The sequence below is a fragment of the Prionailurus bengalensis genome, chromosome D3 (assembly GCF_016509475.1).
Source record: "Prionailurus bengalensis isolate Pbe53 chromosome D3, Fcat_Pben_1.1_paternal_pri, whole genome shotgun sequence".
Classification (NCBI taxonomy): domain Eukaryota; kingdom Metazoa; phylum Chordata; class Mammalia; order Carnivora; family Felidae; genus Prionailurus; species Prionailurus bengalensis.
The window spans coordinates 32438291-32459353 of record NC_057356.1 but is presented as its reverse complement, the minus strand read 5'-3'; the positions used below and the strand labels follow the sequence as shown (position 1 = coordinate 32459353).

Sequence of the window (21063 nt, the reverse complement as noted above, 5' to 3'; positions counted from 1 at the left end):
CACAGCCACGCCGCCCAGGCTGCCTCACCTCTCAGAATGTGCAAGGCGAACAGGCTAACAACGACCGTTAGGGGACGCGCGGAGCAGCTGGTGGGCCTCGACAGTCGTGGGGACCGTCCTCTGCAGCGGTCTTCGAGAACCGCTTCCCCTCCAGGGGCCCGGAACTGGCACGGACCCGGGCGCTCTCCCAGGAGGCGCAGCCACGACCTTCTGCAGAGGTGAGCCCCTAGCCAAGGTCCTCGCCCGGCGCGGGGCGGGCCGGCCGGGGCGGGGCTGGTGGCGGCGCTTTAAGAGAAGGGCGCGGGCGGCGGAGGCCGAGCCTGGGAGGGGGACCTTAGCGATGGAGACCGCCCGGGACTACGCCGGAGCCCTCATCAGGCGAGTGCAGCGCCAGCCAGGCTCTGGGCCACGCCTGCGCCCCGCGGCCCTGCGCCACCCATCCCCCTGAGCCCCCGCCCCCCTGCGCTCTGAACGGTCTGCATCCCCCTGTGCCTGGCACCCCAGTGAGTCCCTCATTTCCCTGCGTCTCTCGTCCCCCGTGCGCCCGGTACCCCCCAGCACCTCTTGCGCCCAGCAACCCGGAGCGCCCCGAGGCCCCAGTCCCAGCCCACACGCCCAGCGGCTGCGCGGGGGTGCAGAGTCCGAGCCGGCCGCGCTTCTCCTCCCCCTCCTCCAGCTGGCCGCAAGTGCCAGGTGTGGCGCTCCCGAGGTGCGCGGGCATCGACGGAACAGGTGACAGTGGTGAGTGCGGGAGTGGCTGAATTTCTTGATGCTGCTGCAGCCGCCGGGCAACCGAGGGCCCGGTCCTGGGAAACGCGGGCAACGCCTCCACGGTGCTCCCGCGCAGGGCTTCAGGGGGACCTCGGGGTCGCGACGGGAGCTGGGGCGCTGCTGGTGGGGACGCTCGGCGGCTTTGGGATGGGCCAGGCTTACCCTTAAGGGCGAGAGCGGGCTCTGGGCTCCAAGGGGAGGGTGGGCTGAGCAGAGAGCGCCCCTCCGGCTCTGAACGCTCCCAGACCCCTGCTTGATGAGCCCACCCAGGCTTGTAACGGGATGTATGGGGGGAAGCGCTCCCCCTCCTCGCCGCATCTGAGAGCGCCGACGCTGCCCAGGGAGGGACCAGGTGCCTTCCGAGGCTTCTTAGTCTTCGCTCCCTTCCCGGGTCTCGCCACCCGCTGGGGGGTTGATGGCACCGCAACACTTCCCGCCCCCCCCCCCCAGCTGTCATTCATCCTCCTATCTTGACGTACCCAAACCCGTCCTTGCTGATAAAATCCTACAAATATTGCATGGAAGTAATTCTCAAGTATAGACTTATGGAAGGGATAGTGCTTCTCTAAAGATCTTCAAAGTACTTCAAAAAGGATAGAGAAGCCCTTTGAGTTCTTTAAAATGCAGGTTTCGGAGGTGATCCCATCTGTACCAAAGAGCAGAGCGACAGGGTGGGTTGAAGGGGCAAGGTGGGGAAGGAGAATCACTTTACAAACTACTGCGATCTATGGAGCCGAACTTGCCGTGGGCAACCCTCAAGGTTAGAAAAAGAGCTTCCAGGGGCGCCTGGGTGGCTCAGTCGGATAAGCGTCAGACTTTGGCTCAGGTCATGATCTCGCCGTCTGTGAGTTTGAGCCCCGTGTGGGGCTCTGTACTGACAGCTCAGAGCCTGGAGCCTGTTTCAGATTCTGTCTCCCTCTCTCTCTGACCCACCCCCATTCATGCTCTGTCTCTCTCTGTCTCAAAAATAAATAAACATTAAAAAAAGAAAGGAAAGAAAGAAAGAAGGCAAGCAAGCAACCAAGCAAGCTTCCAAAATGTAAAGGCGGTCTGTCTGAACAGCACTGGGCTTTCACTTTAAAAAACAAAAACAATGAAGTCAAGTAGTAAGGAACCAGAAAAGGTGGGAAACAGACTTGTTTCCTGCATCTTCCCTAACTCATGTCAGCATGAAGGTGAGCCCTGGGTTTCCTTGTTGTTCTCCCCCTGCCCCTGCCCCCCACAATCCCACTCCCAGGGGGTAACAATTATTAGCAGTTTAGAATCAATCCTGCATACTTCTTCCCCTCAAATATACAAATATACCCACTCAGCCACTAATGTGAACCCTGAGGAGGTGGCAGGCTGATTTAAGGACTGCTAAGAAGGCACCCTTGATTCCTGGCTGGTATTGCCTGGAGGAGAAGGAGGAGGCAGAGCCTTCAGAATTAAGGCTGACCCTGCCCTTCCACCTGATCCCTATAACAGGATACCGAAATCCAAAGTGCATCTGTGTAAGGTTTCCACTGGGTCAAGTGTGTATGAAAGTGACTTGCTTGTGAAATGTGGGCAAGTCAAAACGTAAGGAAATGTCTACTCAAAGACACACTCCTTCTGAGCTTGGCAAACTCTAAACGTGAGTGACTATCAGGGACACACAGTGCAGTTCTTTCAAGAATCTACCTGCTTCCAAACGAAACTGGAAGAAAAAGGATCCATATTACTTGTTGAAAGGAAAACCCTGTCCTTCCCTGCCCTTCTTTAGAACTGTGTCAAGGCTGAAGACCCACGTGAGCCACAGACAGGGTAAAGGCCATGTTTGTTAGTTACAGTCTTGCTGGACTTCTGCCTCCTCCGTGTTCCTTAATTTAAACTAGCTGGCCTTAACTCTTTTATTAGTGGAGGATTGCGTTTTGCCAAAGAAAAAACTTCATCCACATACACATCGTGTTTTAAGGTCAGCAATCCTAAAGTCTTAAACTAGTCATTAGTTTGTTAATCGTCTGTGATCCCTCGAGGCCTTAGTCAGGGCGAAAGCTGCCTGAGGTCCCTCAGCAGAGCTCCAGACGTCAAGGACGTCCATACCAGTGTGTGTTGTCATAGGCAAAGCCACTCAGCCATTGTGTCTGTCCGTGCTAACGTTCATGCCGACCTTGAAGTTGTTACAGAGCTGATATGTATTATACTGTGTGCAAAATTGCTGTTTTTGTTGCCATTTGGTACATCTTTCCTTTCCTTGAACCAGGAACTCTAGGTTTTGTATAGCTGGCATTTCAGTACACATTTTAACACTGTCTTTTTGTTATAAGCAAGGAACTGCATTTTCTACAAGTAAATCTCCCAGGTTACTGATGCTTACTCCTTCCTGGGTCTAAACTGTTATTTTAATAACATTTCCAAGTGTTCAAAGACATCATGGTCATATACTGAAAATGCTCTTACTACATCAAGCATTTCTCTAGGCTGGTCAAGGCACAGATGTGAGCCAGCCGCCGTCGCTGTGGGGCAGACATCCCAATGTGTGTAGCCCGTAACGTGGCTCCCGCACTGCTGGGGAAGGAGGAGGCATCACTGAGGCTGACGCTTCTCCAGCTTCTGCCAGTGGGTTAGACCCTGCACCGTCCTGACCGCTCACTGAGACCCAGCCAGGCCGGATGGGTCCCGTCTGTTTTCAGTCCCGTCTGTTTCTCTGCATTGTTGTATTTGACATCACCACTTCCCTTCTTAAGGTGCTCCTTGTCCCTAGGCTTTGGTAGTAGTGGGTGGTTGGCTTGTCGTACCTGCTTGTGCGTGTTCTCTCACGTGGGTTCCTCCTTTCTACCTAACGAGGAAATGAGGGGCCCTTCTCTCTGAATGTTCCCCGGGGGCAGTACCTTACAGGGCCTCACGGAGCCACCTCATCACTGCTGACCCCAAAGTATTTCTCTCTGGGGGAGGTTTTGTTCCCAGGCCTGCCCTTTTCCTTCTTATTCCACTTCTGGAATAAACATCGGTCCATACAGTGGCATAAAAACATGCTTGTTTATGACTCATGGAGGCTAGCTTCCTTTTACTGGAGTGAAGTTCACCTCTGCCGTCAGTCTGTGGCCTGTTGCTTTATTTGCTACACTTTGCTAAGTCGAGACTTCTCAGTTCACTTGGGGAAAAATACAAAGGCTTCTCTGTTTCCCTCACTTCTGGGAGATATGCCTCTTCACAGTTTTTAAGAATATTCTATGAAGCCTGACTACTCTTTTTGTCTCAGTTTCCCCGAAACAATCTGTTTCCTTGAACAACCTGTTTCCTGGTTTTTCTTTTCCTCTTAGTGAGCTATTTCCTTCCTGCTTATATGGTTGTCTGCACTTTCCCAGGATGGGAGGGTGACCAGTGTGTGCTAAGGCTTCTCCGAGCTCCTGTCTCAACTTTGATATATTAAAATATTGGGGGGAGAAGAGCAAGACATTTTAGATCTTGCACTAATTGCCAGTGACATAAAATATCCTATTAAGATGACCAGGAGTGGGTTGGATCAATACCTTGCTTTCTTCATTTAGCTAGCTAGTTGCTTTGCTGCTCCTTTAGCTGGAGCAAAGTAAATATTCCTGGGGGGCGCCTGGGTGGCTCAGTCGTTAAGCCTCTGACCTCGGCTCAGGTCATGAGCTCGCGGTTTGTGAGTCCGAGCCCCGCGTCAGGCTCTGTGCTGCCAGCTCGGAGCCTGGAGCCTGCTTCCGATTCTGTGTCTCCTCTCTCTCTGTCCCTCCCTGTCATGCTCTGTCTCTCAAAAATAAATAAATATTTTAAAAAAAGTAAATACTCCTATAATAGTTGTTAAATAGGTTTCATGTACATAAAATTTCATTTAACTCCTTTTTATATTATCTATAAGATAGCCTGGCTCTTGTATAATTTGACACGTCAGATCACTCATCCTCTTCCTAGAATGGCAGGATTTAATTTTCTTGTCTTCAAGGATTTTTTTTTTAGGTGTGCTCCGTAAGCCTTTTCTCCAACAATGACCCAGTGCCCGGTTAAGGAAACATAATGGGTCAGAGGAACAATATGGTGCGTATCTTTTTTTATTGAGGATGGCTGTCCTGAGGGCAGCGTGGGGAGAGGACCAGAAATGACTGCCAGCACTTATCTAGTCCAGAAGTTAAAGACAATAAGGACTTTGTATAATCAACTGTAGTACGTAACTGGAACACTGGTGCTTACTGAGGCGTGATCGTTCGCATCCAATGAGGAGGTACAGGACCACAACTAACTAGGTCAAAGCTGTTCATGCCCACAAGGTGTGTCATTGGCCTCTAGCACCTGGACCTAAGATTCCAGCACATGAACTTTGTTCTCCCATTTCTCAGATTTTTGTCCTAGCCTATCTTTTACTCAGTGAATGGATCGCGTGCCAATGGCAGGCTAGGTGCTGTGGGGAAGTAAAAAATGTACAGACAGACCCTGGCCTCAGTGAGTACAGATTCTAGAAGGGCTTGAGGACAATGGCAAGGAGTTCTTGCTTTGCAGGGGGAAGAGAGGCTCATGCTGGTGAGGGTCCGGGGTTCCTCTGCATCATAGGAGGCTTTTCACCTTGTAGGGCAGGCACCGTGGCGCAAAAGTGGGAGCTGGGTTCAAACCCCTGTTCTAGCTCTTGCTAACTCTGACCTTATTCATTTCTTAACTTCCCGAGCCTCACTTTTATTCATCTGATGTGCCTGTCTTGTCAAGGTATTAGGTAATGCACTAATGCGCACGGGTCTGGCATAGAATAGAACTAGTCTCTCTCTCCTCCTCATACGGACTTCACCGTTGAGTTTAAGTTTCAGGTGCCATGATTAGGTTGCCAACAAAGCCAGTTCTCAGTGTAAAGCATCTTAGGTAAAATCCTCATTGCCCCATCTACCAGATCACCAGAGACAGGACTGTGAGCAGGGGGCTCTGTAGCACCAGCTCAGCAGAACGTGGGCATCTTGTCCGTCAGGTTGTGTAACCGAGGAACCTGGTGTAACTCCTTGTAATCAGGGCAAAAGTTCAGAGGCTGTGTGCCAGCCCCACTGCTGTGTCAGTTCAAGGCTTGGATTCATCTGGTGGCTCTCTGATCAATCTAATGGGGAGCCTGCATCAGAGGCCAGTGACCTGCCACAATCCCCTTGCCGTTGCCTCACTAGGAACAACTAACGCAGTGACTCTGGCGGCCTAGAAGGGAAAGGAGCTGTCGGTGTTCACCGAGACCACTGTGGTCCTTTCAACCAGAGCAGCCCCAGACTGATGATTAAGTGATGTTTATTGCTTGAGGTTAGAAGTCCAGAGATAATTATGTCCTACTTCGTTTCCTTGTTAATTGAGTGACCTTGAGAAACCACTCTGAGCCTCGGTTTTCCCATCTGGGAAATGGAGTAATACTTTCCTTGTAAAGTTGTGATGATAATTAGTATGTATAAAAAGTTAGCGTAAGCTGGCCATAGCAAGTGCTTGGATGCAAGCAGTTAGGAAGCACTAATATGATGCTAGCTGAATACACTTCAGACCAAACCTGTGCTAACAATCTGGGTCTGATTCCTAGAATGCCCCCTTTTTTTTTTTTTTTTTTTTTTTTTGCCAAGGATAATATGTAGATACTCACTGAAACTGGCTGGTCATGCTATGAGCATGAACTTAACCTGATGGTTTTTGAGAGCCGGTTCATTACTACACTATCAGTTTCTCATATAGAAAATTACTTGCTAGATCATTGAATTTTCACTTATGTCCATTTGTAGAACTTCAAGTTAGACCACATACTATTGAAAACCTATTTGCCTAGCACTAATCTAGGCATTATGGGAGATACAACAAAGAAGCTTTTTCCCTGAAGGAAATTCCAATCTAGTTGGGAAAATAAAGCTTAGATAAATAAATGGCAATATGTATGTGTGGATGTGTGTGACTGTATGTGTGTAGGTATATGTGTTTGGATATGTATAAAATAAAGTGCTAAATCCTAGGTGATAGTATAAAAGCCCCTACAATTTTAGCCTTCATGGGGTTAATCTAGATGGTCCATTTTATGTGTCAGAAATCAGTGATGTCCTCACTTTGTATCTTCTGTAAGATTGTCCTAAAAATAAGGCCCTTCATTTCATTCTTCTGAATCTCACTCTACAAGTATTTGTCCAGATCGTCAACAACGACTTGAGTGCCTGCAGTAGGTAGGATACTGTTTAGGTGTGAGGCCAGTGCAGCTGTAGGCTCTCATCCCTCGGGGCCTGGGGAGATTAAGTGAGGTCATGTGTCACTTCTCACAGCACCTGACATGAAGTGAGAGCCACGTGAACTATTGATAACTTATGTTGATATTCTTTCCAATAATTTCTTTGTGGGGTTACCCCTAAATTTAAAAAGCCCACCGTCCTGGGTGAAAACTATGCATTTCTAGACTGTTCTCCAAAGAGACTGAACCAGCTCCTAGTGCCACCAGCAAGGCACATCTGTTGCCCCTTATGGAGTTACTTTTAAATCACTTCTTGCATGTGTGTTTGAAAGCATGCACTGGTGTGTCAAAGGTGGTTTTGCATTTCTTTGCCATCAAAAGCCTCATGTGCTCCATGGGGCGCCTGGGTGGCTCAGTCAGTTATGTGTCTGACTTCGGCTCAGGTCATGATCTCTCAGTTTGTGGGTTCGAGCCCTGTGTCAGGCTCTGTGCTGACAGCTTGCTCAGAGCTTGGAGGCTGCTCCAGATTCTGTCTCCCTTTCTCTCTATCCCTCCCCCGCTCACACTCTTTTTCAAAAATAAATAAATATTTAAAAAAATAATAAAAAAAATGAAATCTTAAAAAAGTGTTAAATAACTACTAAAGCAGTAAGCTTCTCATTTATCCCCCATTTTATAATATATACATAAATGTATAATAAATATTTACATACATATTATATACATGTATATTATATATGTATATATAATATACATATATATACATGTACATATACATATACATATATGTATATATAATATGTATGTATGTATAATTTGACAACCAAAGGTTGGAGGTTTTCTCCCTCAGAAAATTGTCTTGATTTGGTTTTGTTCGTTATTTTCCCTCTCTGTGTCAGTTTATTTTATTTTTTAATAATTTTTTTATGTTTATTTTTGACAGAGAGCGCAAATGAGGGAGGGGCAGAGAGAGAGGGAAACACAGAATCGGAAGCAGGTTCCAGGCTCTGAGCTGTCAGCACAGAGCCTGACGCAGGGCTCTAACTCATGAACTGTGAGATCATGACCTGAGCCGAAGTTGGATGCTCAACCAACTGAGCCACCCAAACGCCCCTGTGTTAGTTTTTTTAATAGTGAAACTTTGAATTAATTCTTTGTTAAATGTGGAATTTACTCCAAAGTGTCATGTGACATATGGCCCAAAGTTCCTTTCCTTCTCATTATTCCAACAACAATTATTATAGTGTTCTGTTGTTCCTCATCTTTTCTAAGTTAATTTCTAAATGTTAGTTTATTGCTCTAGTGACCACTACATGGATTTTCGATTCCTGGCTTAGTTTTACAATATGTAACTTTTGTGTGTGTACCTAATTCTTTAACTCTACTTGGCTAATTCATAACCTCTTAAGACTTTTCAGCAATAGGGGTGCCTGAGTGGCTCAGTCGGTTAAACGTCCGACTTCAGCTCAGGTCATGATCTCACAGTTTGTGAGTTTGAGCCCCAAGTCAGGCTCTGTGCTGACAGCTCAGAGCCTGGAGCCTGCTTCCGATTCTGTGTCTCCCTCTCTCTCTGCCCCTCCCCTGCTTGTGCTCTGTCGCTCTCTCTAAAAAATAAACGTTAGGCAAAAAAAAAAAAAAGACTTTTCAGCTATAAAACTCATGTTTGCAAAATCGAATTCTTATTTCTTTTTTGAGTTTGATGCTCTTACCACTTCTTTCTCACATATTTACTACAAGGACTTTGAATGTTCTAGTAAAATAGGCATAATGATCGCTGTGGTTTTTAATTGTTTGTGTTATTTGTTTCTTGGATATCAGGATTTTCAATGATCCCCAACTACTGATTTTCTTTCTTTCAGATGCAAATATGAAAACTGTTTTAATTTGTATACTTCAAACCTCTCTTTGAAGATTCCTTTTTTGAAGATAATGTCAAAGATATTTTTTACTTTTCTCCTCCATTTCCAGGCCCCTGACATTTATGGGATCACAGACCAAGAAAGTCCTGCTAACCCCCCTCATGCACTCAGCTCGCCCTTTCCGGGTCTCCAACCATGACAGAAGCAGCCGGCGAGGGGTGATGGCCAACAGTCTGAAGGAGCTTCTTAGCAAGGTGCCAGGAACCCCGGGGCTTTCCCGTCCCTCACAAGAGGGCCCCTGACTGCATGCAGGGCTATGGGCTTAGATACTAAACCAGGGCAGAGACAGAAATGCCACTGTCATGGCTTTGGAGAGTCTGAGGGGAGAAGAAAAGAATGAAAGGGAACATTATTACATCTCTGTACCATAAAAGATTTAGCTACAGACACAAAAGCCTTAAAAACAGTCATCAATTGATAATACAGCCTTTCTTCTTTGACAAGGGAGAATACAGGGAAGCAGCAGCCTTTGGAAATCTGTTTTTGGTTATAAAGCCCGGAGAAAAATAGTCCTTAATCTAAAACAGTGTCCTAGATCACCAAATAAGGAAGAATCACAGACTCTCTGGAGTCTGTGGAGTCAGGTTATGGAAGCATAACCCAGACAGAGACACCTATGGAAAGAAGAAATGAACATCCAACATGCAGACCCTGAAGCAAGAGAGGGGCAGATACGTGATGTGAGCCTAAGGCTCTTTAAATATCATTCTGTTGCATTCTTCATTTTATTTGGCAAAATAAGTGAGTAATTATAGAAACTCTAAATTTGATTCAGTGTCTTCATTAATCTCATGTCCTTGAGATCTCTGAAGAAGATTGGTCCATTAAAAATCTTTTCTTTTTCCAAGCCAAGACTGAGTCCAAGATGCCAATGAAGGTAGATCTTTATCATTAAAGTTTCAGCAAAATCAGATCACTTCTGAATCTATAACTTAGTCAATGGCTTTGAGTGGTCAAAATGGAATCTCTTCCTTTATTCCATGTCTCTGATGTGTTGTCAATCTAGACCCTGGATGCCTTAGTTATCACCAGCGGACTGGTCACTTTGGTGCTGGAGGAAGACGGAACCGTGGTGGATACGGAAGAGTTCTTTCAGACCTTAGGAGACAACACACATTTCATGATCTTGGAGAAAGGGCAGAGGTGGACACCGGTAAGCAAAAACACTTGTCCAAACGGCTACCGGGCAGACTTTTTTACCCACAAAAGTGCATTCCCTACTTTGGTGTTGACTTGTCCTCTTTCTGAATATGAACTTCATATTCGCCTAATAATTGGATCTGCTACCCTCAACAGGATTGTTAAATGTGTTTCTAGGGAACTTAGCATCTTAGTGAACCTGGGCTATAGGATTTAAAGCAAGCAGTTCTGGGAAACAGGTTTAGGCCAGTAAGTAGCTATGGGTCCTTTTAAAACACACAGATTGACCTGGTGACCATTCACTGTCTCTGTCCTCAGGAGGCCAGCAAGCTAACACAGCCAGTGAAATTAGGTCCGTGTGTGTGTGTGTGTGTGTGTGTGTGTGTGTGAATGTACAGTGATTTAGAAAGGTAAACAGAGGGGTGCCTGGCTGGCTCAGTCAGTAGAGCATGCAGCTCAGGTCATGATCTCTTTGTTCGTGGGATTGAGCCCCACATTGGGCTCTGCGCTGCCAGTGTGGACCCTGCTTTGAGGTTCTCTCTCTCCCTCCCTGCTTGCACTATCTCTCAAAAAATAAATAAATAAACATTAAAAATAAAATAAAATAAAATAAAATAAAATAAAATAAAATAAAATAAAAAACAAACCAAAAAAGAAGAAAGGTAAAGAGATGGAATAAAGACTTCTATGTCCAGAAAAACTACAGATTATATACATATCTTGGAAAACCTTCCCACTATAAAACACCTAAAAAAGTAAAGCAAAATTTTAACACATATTTTATATGCCTAACTGACCTTCCAGAAAGGAAAATCTTCAGAGGCCAAAACTTTTATGGGAGCCAGAATCTAGAGAAGTGATGTCTTACCCCTGAGCACCTCACTCATGGCCATCCACTGACTTCAGTGACTTTGGGCTGCAGTTTTGACAGGTGCTGGCAGGACAGGAGACAAAGTTTTGGGCTGACACAAGGTAAGGGGCCAGATTTTAGATGCCCACATAAAGCAGAAGAATCTTAAAGGTCTCTCCTAAGAATCTGTGGCCACCAGCTGCCCTCATGAGGTTTTAGGGACTGCTGATTCGAAAAATACCCAAGAGAGCTTTTAGTTTCCAGAGCCCCAGGAAGGGAGGCATCAGTGGAAGGAGTTTATTCATTGAGTTTTTGCTCACCTGGTCCCTCCCTCCAGCCCCAGTGACCCAGGGTTGACCATGCCCCCACATAACCAGCAGGAGAAATAGGTTCAGAATGAATCAAATCACAAAACGTAAGGACTTAAAGCACTATAAGTGAGAGTAAGCAGAAATAATAAAGTCAGGCCTCCAAAGACCTCAGATGTTGGAATCATTGGATACAGAGTATAAAATAAGTGTATTTAAAATGTTCAAAGAGTAATCAAAACTAAGAAGGGACGAGAAGTAATCCAAAGGACAAGGTAGACTTGAAAGAACCAAATAGAATTTCTGGAAGCGAAAAACACAACAATTAAACAGAGACAGGCATCACTGAAGATAATAAGAAAAAACCTGGAAGATCTGTCTCAAGAAGGTTCCCATCATGTAGCACAAGAAGGTAGAGGTAGAAAACACAAAGGAAGCTGGAGACATGACTGAGAAGGTCTAATATATGTTTGACATCCTTAGGGTGTAATGTTTTTGTTGTTGCTGTTGTTTTAAACAAGGCTGTACATAAACCATTTTTTAGCTGTTGTTGTTTTTTTCTTTTTAGTAGGCTCCGCACCCAACATGGGGCTTGAACTCAAGACCCTGAGATCAAGGGTCACATGCTGACTGAGCCAGCCAGGCACCCCTCCATAAACCATTTTTTAAATGACAATTACAACTCCATTAAGAGTTTTGTTCATCAAACGATACAATAAAGTATGTAAAATAATAAGCCACAAGTGAGCAGAAGGTGTTTTCAACATAACCCAACAAAAGATTAGTATTTGATAAATTTGGGGAACTCACAGAAATCAATTATGGAAACAATGGACACTCTAATGGAAAATGGGCAAAAAAACATGAACTGGTATCTGAAGAATGGACAGTAAAACGTAGTAAAAAATTTTCAACCTCACTGGTGATTAGGAAAACGTAAGTTAAAACCACAATAAGATACTCTTTTACACGATTAAATTTGGTATTATTAGGGTTTTCCATTTTTTAAGATATGAAGCAATGAACTCTTACACTCTCACCAGCAGCTGTTTAAAACAGTTTACCTTTATCCCATAGAATTGAAGCACCACCTATGACCTGACAAGCCCTCTCCTAGACGTACAGTCAGCACACAGACACCCAGCCATGTGCTTCTACATAAATACATGTAAATAAATACACAGGTGACTATCCATTGAATGGAATATGCTTCGGCTGTGAAAATGCATGAAGTACAGCTACAGGGATCTATATGAATAAATCTCATCAACTCTGTTGAGTGAAAACATCACAGGATAACCCATTAAGCAAGTAATCTTCAAACTTTTTGACCTCAGGACCCCTTTACACTCCTAAAAATTAATGAGGACCACAAATAGCTTTTGTTTATGTGGATTTCAGTGGAGTCTATAGATATCCATCAATCAGAGGTTCTCAGCTGGGAGCGATCTTACCCCTTGTCTGAAGACATTTTTGGTTGCTACAATTGGGATGAAAGGGGTACTGGTGGCATCTAGTGGGTGGAGATCAGGATACTATGAACTATTCTACAAGGCACAGGACAGCCCCTGTGACAAAGAGTTATCTGGCCCCAAATGCCAAAGTGCCAAAGTTAAGAAACTATAAGCTATAGGGGTGCCTGGGTGGCTCAGTTGGTTAAGTCTGACTTTGGCTCAGGTCATGATCTCATGGCTCGTGAGTTTGAGCCCCACATCGGGCTCTGTGCTGACAACTCAGAGCCTGGAGCCTGCTTCAGATTCTGTGTGTCCCTCTTTCTCTGTCCCTCCCCCACTCACACTGTTTCCTTCTCTCTCTCTCTCCCTCTCTCTCTCTCTTAAAACTAAATAAACATTTAAAAAAAAATTTTAAGAAACTATAAGCTATGTAGATATTACTTATATTTGAAATTAAAACTGAGAAAATTGTAAATACGTATTTTAAATTAAAATTAATTTTAATTTTAAAATTAAATTAAATGTAATGTTGAAAATTAAATTACTTGGCACAAAAACAGACACATAGACCAATGGAATAGAATAGAAACCCCAGAACTAGACCCACAAACGTATGGCCAACTCTTCTTTGACAAAGCAGGAAAGAACATCCAATGGAAAAAAGACAGTCTCTTTAACAAATGGTGCTGGGAGAACTGGACAGCAACATGCAGAAGGTTGAAACTAGACCACTTTCTCACACCATTCACAAAAAATAAACTCAAAATGGATAAAGGACCTGAATGTGAGACAGGAAACCATCAAAACCTTAGAGGAGAAAGCAGGAAAAGACCTCTCTGACCTCAGCCGTAGCAATCTCTTACTTGACACATCCCCAAAGGCAAGGGAAGTAAAAGCAAAAGTGAATTACTGGGACCTTATGAAGATAAAAAGCTTCTGCACAGCAAAGGAAACAACCAACAAAACGAAAAGGCAACCAACGGAATGGGAAAAGATATTCGCAAATGACATATCGGACAAAGGGCTAGTATCCAAAATCTATAAAGAGCTCACCAAACTCCACACCCGAAAAACAAATAACCCAGTGAAGAAATGGGCAGAAAACATGAATAGACACTTCTCTAAAGAAGACATCCGGATGGCCAACAGGCACATGAAAAGATGTTCAGCGTCGCTCCTTAGCAGGGAAATACAAATCAAAACCACACTCAGATATCACCTCACGCCAGTCAGAGTGGCCAAAATGAACAAATCAGGAGACTATAGATGCTGGAGAGGATGTGGAGAAACGGGAACCCTCTTGCACTGTTGGTGGGAATGCAAATTGGTGCAGCCGCTCAGGAAAGCAGTGTGGAGGTTCCTCAGAAAATTAAAAATAGACCTACCCTATGACCCAGCAATAGCACTGCTAGGAATTTATCCAAGGGATACAGGAGTACTGATGCATAGGGGCACTTGTACCCCAATGTTCATAGCAGCACTCTCAACAATAGCCAAATTGTGGAAAGAGCCTAAATGTCCATCAACTGATGAATGGATAAAGAAATTGTGGTTTATATACACAATGGAATATTACGTGGCAATGAGAAAAAATGAAATATGGCCTTTTGTAGCAACGTGGATGGAACTGGAGAGTGTGATGCTAAGTGAAATAAGCCATACAGAGAAAGACAGATACCATATGGTTTCACTCTTATGTGGATCCTGAGAAACTTAACAGGAACCCATGGGGGAGGGGAAGGAAAAAAAAAAAAAAAGAGGTTAGAGTGGGAGAGAGCCAAAGCATAAGAGACTGTTAAAAACTGAGAACAAACTGAGGGTTGGTGGGGGGTGGGAGGGAGGTGAGGGTAGGTGATGGGTATTGAGGAGGGCACCTTTTGGGATGAGCACTGGGTGTTGTATGGAAACCAATTTGACAATAAATTTCATATATTAAAAAAAAAAAAGAAAATTAAATTACTAAAAATAATAACCCAGTACTGATTAACTTAGATTATATATTTTTATAAAAAAATAACTATTTTCCAAAACAAAAATATTTAATAAGTGACATCTTTTTACATTTTTGCAAATCTTTTTAATGCCTAACCAAATAGTAGAAGATGGCTACATTTTCATATCTGCTTCTATGTTCAATCTGTTGTAATACATTGTTTTGGAAAGAAAATGGGACCTCCCACAGATATGTAGTTAGAAAAGGGAGAGCATTTTAATGGTCTTTTCAGATCATTGAGGATATTCTTCTTTGATATGACACCAAAATCCATTAAGTGGTCTTTTCCTAAAGGCTGCTGCAGTGTGGAATCTGAGGGCATACCAGTGAAGTTTCCTGTTTCATTGGAATCATTGGTTTATCTTGTGCTTTGGCTGGATCGTTTTCCCAGGGATGATTTTATAACCTCATGCATCGGTTCTTTAAAAAATGTTGATTTCATTGAGTGACGCAGGTTTCTCAGCTGGGTAGTAGAAAATTCCTCCACTCATGAGAGAAAGAGAACAAAAAAGGCAAATTTCACCTTGGTTTTTATTATGAAAATAGTTTTGATCTCTCAGCCCCCTGAAAGGGTCTCTGGACCTCAGGTGTCTCCAACGTACATTTTGGGAATCTCCACATTTAACCAATTATAGATAATCCGAAAATGTACAAAATTAGCAATATGATGTTTGAGACTCATGTGTGCTAAAAATAAAAGGTAGTGATTCACAACTTGGCTGGTCTCCTCTTGAGGGGAGGTGGAAGAATATAACTGGGGAGAGGCTTATGGGTGATAACAGGTTGCCAACATTTTATCTGGAGTGGTGAGTATACCCATCATCTACCCATGATACATACAGATCAGTATGTGTACTAATATCCATATCAAATATTTCATCATTTTTCCAACTGGAAAAAAGACTACAGACCAATTATAAAAAACATAAAATTTAAAACATAGTATCTCTGAAGCAGGTGAGGAGATCATGCCAGTAGATTAGAAGAGCATGCGGTGAATTAGACAAATCAATTATTTATTTATTTATTTATTTACTTTAATTTTAGCTTTTTTTTTTTTTTTTTTGAGAGAGAGAGCACGCAAGAGTCGGGGAAGGGCAGAAGGAAAGAGATTGAATCTTAAGTAAGATCTGTGTTCAGTGAGGAGCCTGATGCAGGGCTCAATCTCATGACCGTGAGATCATGACCGGAGCTGAAATTGAGAGTCAAGTTGCTCAACCAACCGAGCCACCCAGGCTCCATTAGACAAATCTTTTAAAAGGCAATCTTGAGCTGGACTACTTTTTGTTTGAGAAATATGTTTTGGGCAGTATAATAGCCCCCAAAGAGGTCCACATCCTGATCCCTGGAGTCCAGGGAGGTGGTACTTAGCAAATGGACCTAGCAGGTATGATACCAATTTTGTTTGACTTGGATGAGAACATCCAGCCAAGAACTAGTCACCAGAGGACCCCCTGCATCTTCAGTCTGAGTGTCTCTGAGGCCTGTGAGGAAGCAGCACCCTGGAGCCCTTTCAGGGTGAGGCAGGGGGGCAATCATTTCTTCTTCTTGAGCCAGCGAGTTAGAGAAATCCAGGTCACCAGCAGATTAGCTTTGTGAGGGCTGGGTTTTGATTTAAGACCAGACTTAAGGAAGACATTTAGGGGGAATAAGATAAAAGCTTCCATATGTCAGAAAGGAGTACAAGGCGGTGAGAAAAAACAGTGGGAGGATTACAGGTAAAATTCCCCCTTTTTATTCTGTAATCTTAATTTTTACTTTTATTATTATTTTTTATCAGAGAGAGAGCCAGTGCATGAGCAGAGGAGGGGCAAAGGGAGAGAGAGAATCTTAAGCAGGTTCCACACTCAATGCAGAGCCTGATGCAGGGGCTCGATCCCACGGCCCTGGGATCATGACCTGAGCTGAAATCAAGAGTTGGATGCCCAACCGACTGAGCCACCCAGGTGCCCCTGTAATCTTAATATTTAAAAATGATGTTTCCTAACTGCTGGAAAGCACCCCCTAAAGGGGCAGCAGAAACTCTTGTGTGTTAAACAATGGGTTTTACCGTCAATATCTCCTGTCTGTGCGGGAGGAGAGAAGGGTGGCTCCACCAAGAAGCATTTGGACACTTTTAGGGGAATTTATGTTTTAACTTCACATATAGTTGATTATTGGCATTGATGAATTTAACATTTATAGCCTCAACTGCCCCCAACCCCAAAGGTTCCGGAGACGTAGTAACTGTACTGATTGTGTAAATTTGAATACTACAAGATCTGTGTGTGAAGCAAGCCTGTAGGGAGAGTCGCCCCTGGGCTGGCATTTGTACCTTGGCATGGCTTCTTTCTCTTCTTGCTCTCTGCAAAGCTTTCTATGGGGAGGACGCTACCATGCTCTTTATAAACCTGGGGATTGACAGAGGTCTCTGGCTTTCTCCCCTGACCTAAAGGCTCTACTGATGTTTCAGGAGGACCTAGAGGGGCGATTGTAACCCATGTCCCCAGGAGGTCTGTTTCCATCCAGGGTGGTGACTAGAAAACACAGGAAGCCCTGGGAAGTTCTCACCCTGCCCCTTTCTTCAGCCACTTGATTCTGAAACTTTCTTCCCGGCAGCCTCTTGTAAAGTGGAAATAGTGCTCCCTGCTCCTCTTTAAGCCAACGGTGCTACAGTCTTGAGACTGTCCGTGTCCACCAAACACAACCATCTACTGAACCCCTACAGTCCAGCCCCGGAGCCACACCGCACTCATCCCACATCACTGAACTGAAAGTAGCTTAGGGAAGGATACTTTCTAATGGGTTTGGACGTGATAGCAGTATGAGCACATTGATGGGCTGAAACCATGCCTTAGGTAATTAGCAGCTCAGTCACTAGCAGACTTTAAACCAACAGAGTCAAAACTAGCAAAAACCCAGAATTACACAATTTGCACATCATAGCCGGAGATGCTCCTTAAGTCTCTTCCTCCCTCCATGGTTCTAGGGTGGTAACCACGTCCCAGCCCGCCAGCAACCAAAGAAATCAGGAATAGCGAGAGTCACCTTCGACTTGTACAAGCTGAATCCCAAGGATGTCATTGGCTGCCTCAACGTGAAGGCCACCATGTATGAGATGTATTCGGTGTCCTACGACATCCGGTGCACGGGAGTCAAAGCCCTGCTGAGGTAACAGACATGGGGGTCAACTGGGTTCTGGAAACCGCGCCTGGGCCATCCCCAGCCTGCTGCTTTGCACTGCCAAGCCCAGCCCCCCGGGGGCCCTGACCTGCCTGGTAGCTGCTGGCGTTCACCAATTCATGATGTCATACGGTACTTTTCCTCTTACACCCAGACTTACGTCAGAAAACAGAGCGTCTTGAGCCAAGGTGTATATACATTTTTTTCTTCAGGGACCATTAGATACTAAATGGAATCAAAAACTAAATAATAAATATGAAAAGGAACCAAATTCTTTTAAAAACTAGGGCTGTGCACTTTAAAACCTTTATTCTAAGCAATGGCAGCTAAAACGGAGCCATGGCGATTCTGACCCGGTTTGCACAGAGTGGCCACGAACCCCGGAGGAATGCTCTTTGGTATCTTCTGTATTACTGCTAACTTGAACCTAGCAGCAAGGTGGCATGGGCCTGTGCCTTTTCCACATACCCACATGCCCTGGCAAGGGCACTGTCGCCCCACAGGCTGAGGCCAGTCTGGCAGATGCGGGAGCCTGTACAAGACAGATCCCCAATCCATACCCGCACCTTTCTGAACAAATTCTGTATGTTCACCAGGAATACTCTGTGGTTGTAACCAGGCTGGACACCTGCCCTGAGGCCTGGACTGAGAGGGACATCCATGGTCCCACCCAGCTTTGCCTCTGAGCAGCCAGCTGTGTGACCTTCAACAGGTTGCTTAATGTCTCTGAGACTTGGTTTCATCATCTTTTAAAAGAGAAGGTTGCTCCTAAGTGCTTTGATTGCATAGGCTCTAAACACACCTACTTCTGTCCTCTAGTAAATTCGTATTGATCCTCTAAATAACCATTTCCTGTGGAGGGGTGGATGGAGGGGGGAGAGACAGAAGGTCTAAAAAGGTTGCAGCGGCTGACAGCAGCTTTGGAAGGAAATGCTTTGGAAATGAGATTGGCCTCCTCTGATGGGGCCCCAGGCCCTGGCACAGAGGGAGCTCAGGCAGTGGCTTCTCAATGGCTTCCATTTCCCTCTCAGAACCATTAATGGCCAACTCATAGACAATTGTCACTGTGCCCGTGTTGAAATCTCAACACCTGACCCCCCGGGGGAGCTTCCTCTTTTAGCTGAGATGGGAGAAAATAGCTTGATTGATTGGTTTTCCAAAATGAGACAGGAGAGTTCTAACAACTTGGAAAAGTATAATGAAGAAAGTAAACCTCACCTAAAATCCCACCTCAACAAAACCTTTAAGAGGCAAATTCGGCCTTCTTGTCACTAATTCTTACCATCTGACATCTGGTGGCACCACAAGCAGCCACAGAAGCCACCAAAGTCCCCACATCAAAGGCCTCACACCAGGGTCCTGTTGTGGGATCCCAGGGCCAGGGGGCTCTCCTGACCAGCACAGCTGACCCCCAGGCCTTGTGACATGACAGGTCTTTAAAACTGGAACAGAATCCTTTACCTCTGGACTCGGTAGAGAGTAAGAATTTGAGTCAAAGCCACTTTTTTAGTCTGAAATAACAGGAATGCCAGCCTCAGCCCTGAGGCGTAGAGGCCACAACAGGGCCGAGATGGGATGTCCCGGCCACCCTAAGCAAACTGGGTCACAGGATCAGTCTCCTTCAGCTTCTCCTTTCACACCTGACTTGCCTGATTTTCGTAACAAGCCCCAACACCCACGGTGGCCAGAGTAAGCAAGCTGCCAGAGGACAGGACTCACTGTGTGCTCTCAAGAGCACCGTCAGCCTACTCAGGGCTTCCTAGTTCCTGAACAACAGGCCACGTTTGGAAGCGGCTACAAGGAAGGTGGTCTTCGGCCTCGTGCATCAGCATGTGCACTGTAGCAGGCCCTGGCCGGCTGGGGGTTGGCTCCTTCAGTGAGCGGTGCCTGCTCTGAGCGGATGTTTGCGGGGAGGTGAAGGATTCCCACACTGTCTACCCCTCGCTGGCCCAGAGCTCCAAGCCTGACCTGTGCCCCGTCCCCTTTGTCGCAGGAGCCTGCTGCGGGTCCTGTCCCACGCCGCCCAGGTGACCGGACAGTTGCTCATCTACATCGGCACGTACATGCTCCAAGTGCTGGGTGACATGGACGAGCAGAGCCCTCCCCGGTCACACTCCAGACGCGGGTTCACAAGTGGCTAAGGATGCACGCTGCAGGGGACCCAGCCGGCTCTCGACCCAAGTATTCGCTCTCAGATGATGAATTTTGAAGATGCTTCTGTTCTAAACCACGGGCACTTGCACAAGGCCGGTCACTTGTACTGGGGGGTGGCACGCAGGGGAAGGTGGAGGGGTGGAGGCACACGAAATGGGGGCTGCAGGAGGGGACGCCCTGAGGGGAGGAGATTCGTAGGGGCCTCCGTGGGGACAGGAAGGACCAAAGGGCAGGCTAGTGTGGTGGCCCCGGAGCCACACAAACCTGGGTTAGGCCTCTCAGCTCCTCACCTCCTGCAATAAACCGATCGATCGCAAGAGCTACTTTTAATACGGGTAATTCTTCCTTGTGTCTCTTTCACATTCCCAACAAACAGCACTCCTGCATATAAGCAGAAGTCAGCCAGGATGCCCTGTCATGTTTAAGTCCCTGTTAGTACTCGATGCCAGTAAGCTAAGGAGATGTTACTCCGGGGGGGGGGGGGGGGGGCGGGGGGGGGGGTGTTCTACTGTGGGTCTTGAATGAGCCCAGAGGGACCCAGAAGCTTCAGAACCTAAAGTTCTGGAGGGCTTCAGCCAGTGCTTATAGCCTTTTAAAGAAACAAAAACCAAAAAACAAAACGGCCCCCACAAAACTGCTTAAAAACCACACTAGCGGACCACGTCTTCAGTTCCTAATGTCACCCAGGTTGTCAGTTGGGACCCACGGTTGTGAGTGGCAGGATGCTGACCCAGGCCACTGGGTGGCTTTAGCTGCAGGTGCTGGGGAGTGCAGGCCCCCAAGTAAGGTAGCCAGGGATCCGTCTTTCCATCTGTCTTTTTTTTTTTTTTTTTTGAGAGAGAAAGACACAGAGCATTGAGTGGGGGAGGGGCAGAGAGAGAGAGAGAGAGAGAGAGAGAATCCAAAGCAGGCTTCAGGCTCTGAGCTGTCAGCACAGAGCCCAATGTGGGGCTGGAACCCATGAACTGTGAGATCATGACCTGAGGCCGGTCGGGACACTTAACCGACTGAGCGACCTCAGGCTCCCCTGTCTTTCCATCTCTTGGTCCTGCTTTCCTCTGGGTTGGTATCATCTCCAGGCCGGCCCTCCTCATATGAAAGTGAGATGCCAGCCCCACAGCAGGAAGTCCTGGGGTTGCATCCTGGGGAGAGGGTGTGCCACACAGGGCC

At 45.9% G+C, this 21063-nt stretch overlaps 1 protein-coding gene across 5 annotated transcripts; it reads left to right on the top strand.

Annotated features, from left to right (window-relative positions):
• Positions 1 to 254: 254 nt before the first annotated feature.
• Positions 255 to 20223, top strand: CIDEA (cell death inducing DFFA like effector a). Of its 5 annotated transcripts, none has more exons than XM_043558258.1 (6): positions 659 to 741; positions 4700 to 4774; positions 8882 to 9026; positions 9839 to 9985; positions 17546 to 17727; positions 19733 to 20223. In XM_043558258.1, the coding sequence occupies exons 3-6, from the start codon at positions 8895 to 8897 to the stop codon at positions 19878 to 19880; spliced, it is 609 nt and encodes a 202-aa protein (XP_043414193.1). In that variant the 5' UTR covers positions 659 to 741; positions 4700 to 4774; positions 8882 to 8894; the 3' UTR covers positions 19881 to 20223. The 5 variants fall into 5 exon arrangements, with proteins under 5 accessions (XP_043414190.1, XP_043414191.1, XP_043414192.1 ...); XM_043558259.1 differs by having other exon boundaries at positions 679 to 741; positions 4714 to 4774; XM_043558255.1 differs by lacking the exons at positions 659 to 741; positions 4700 to 4774 and adding an exon at positions 255 to 378.
• Positions 20224 to 21063: the final 840 nt, after the last annotated feature.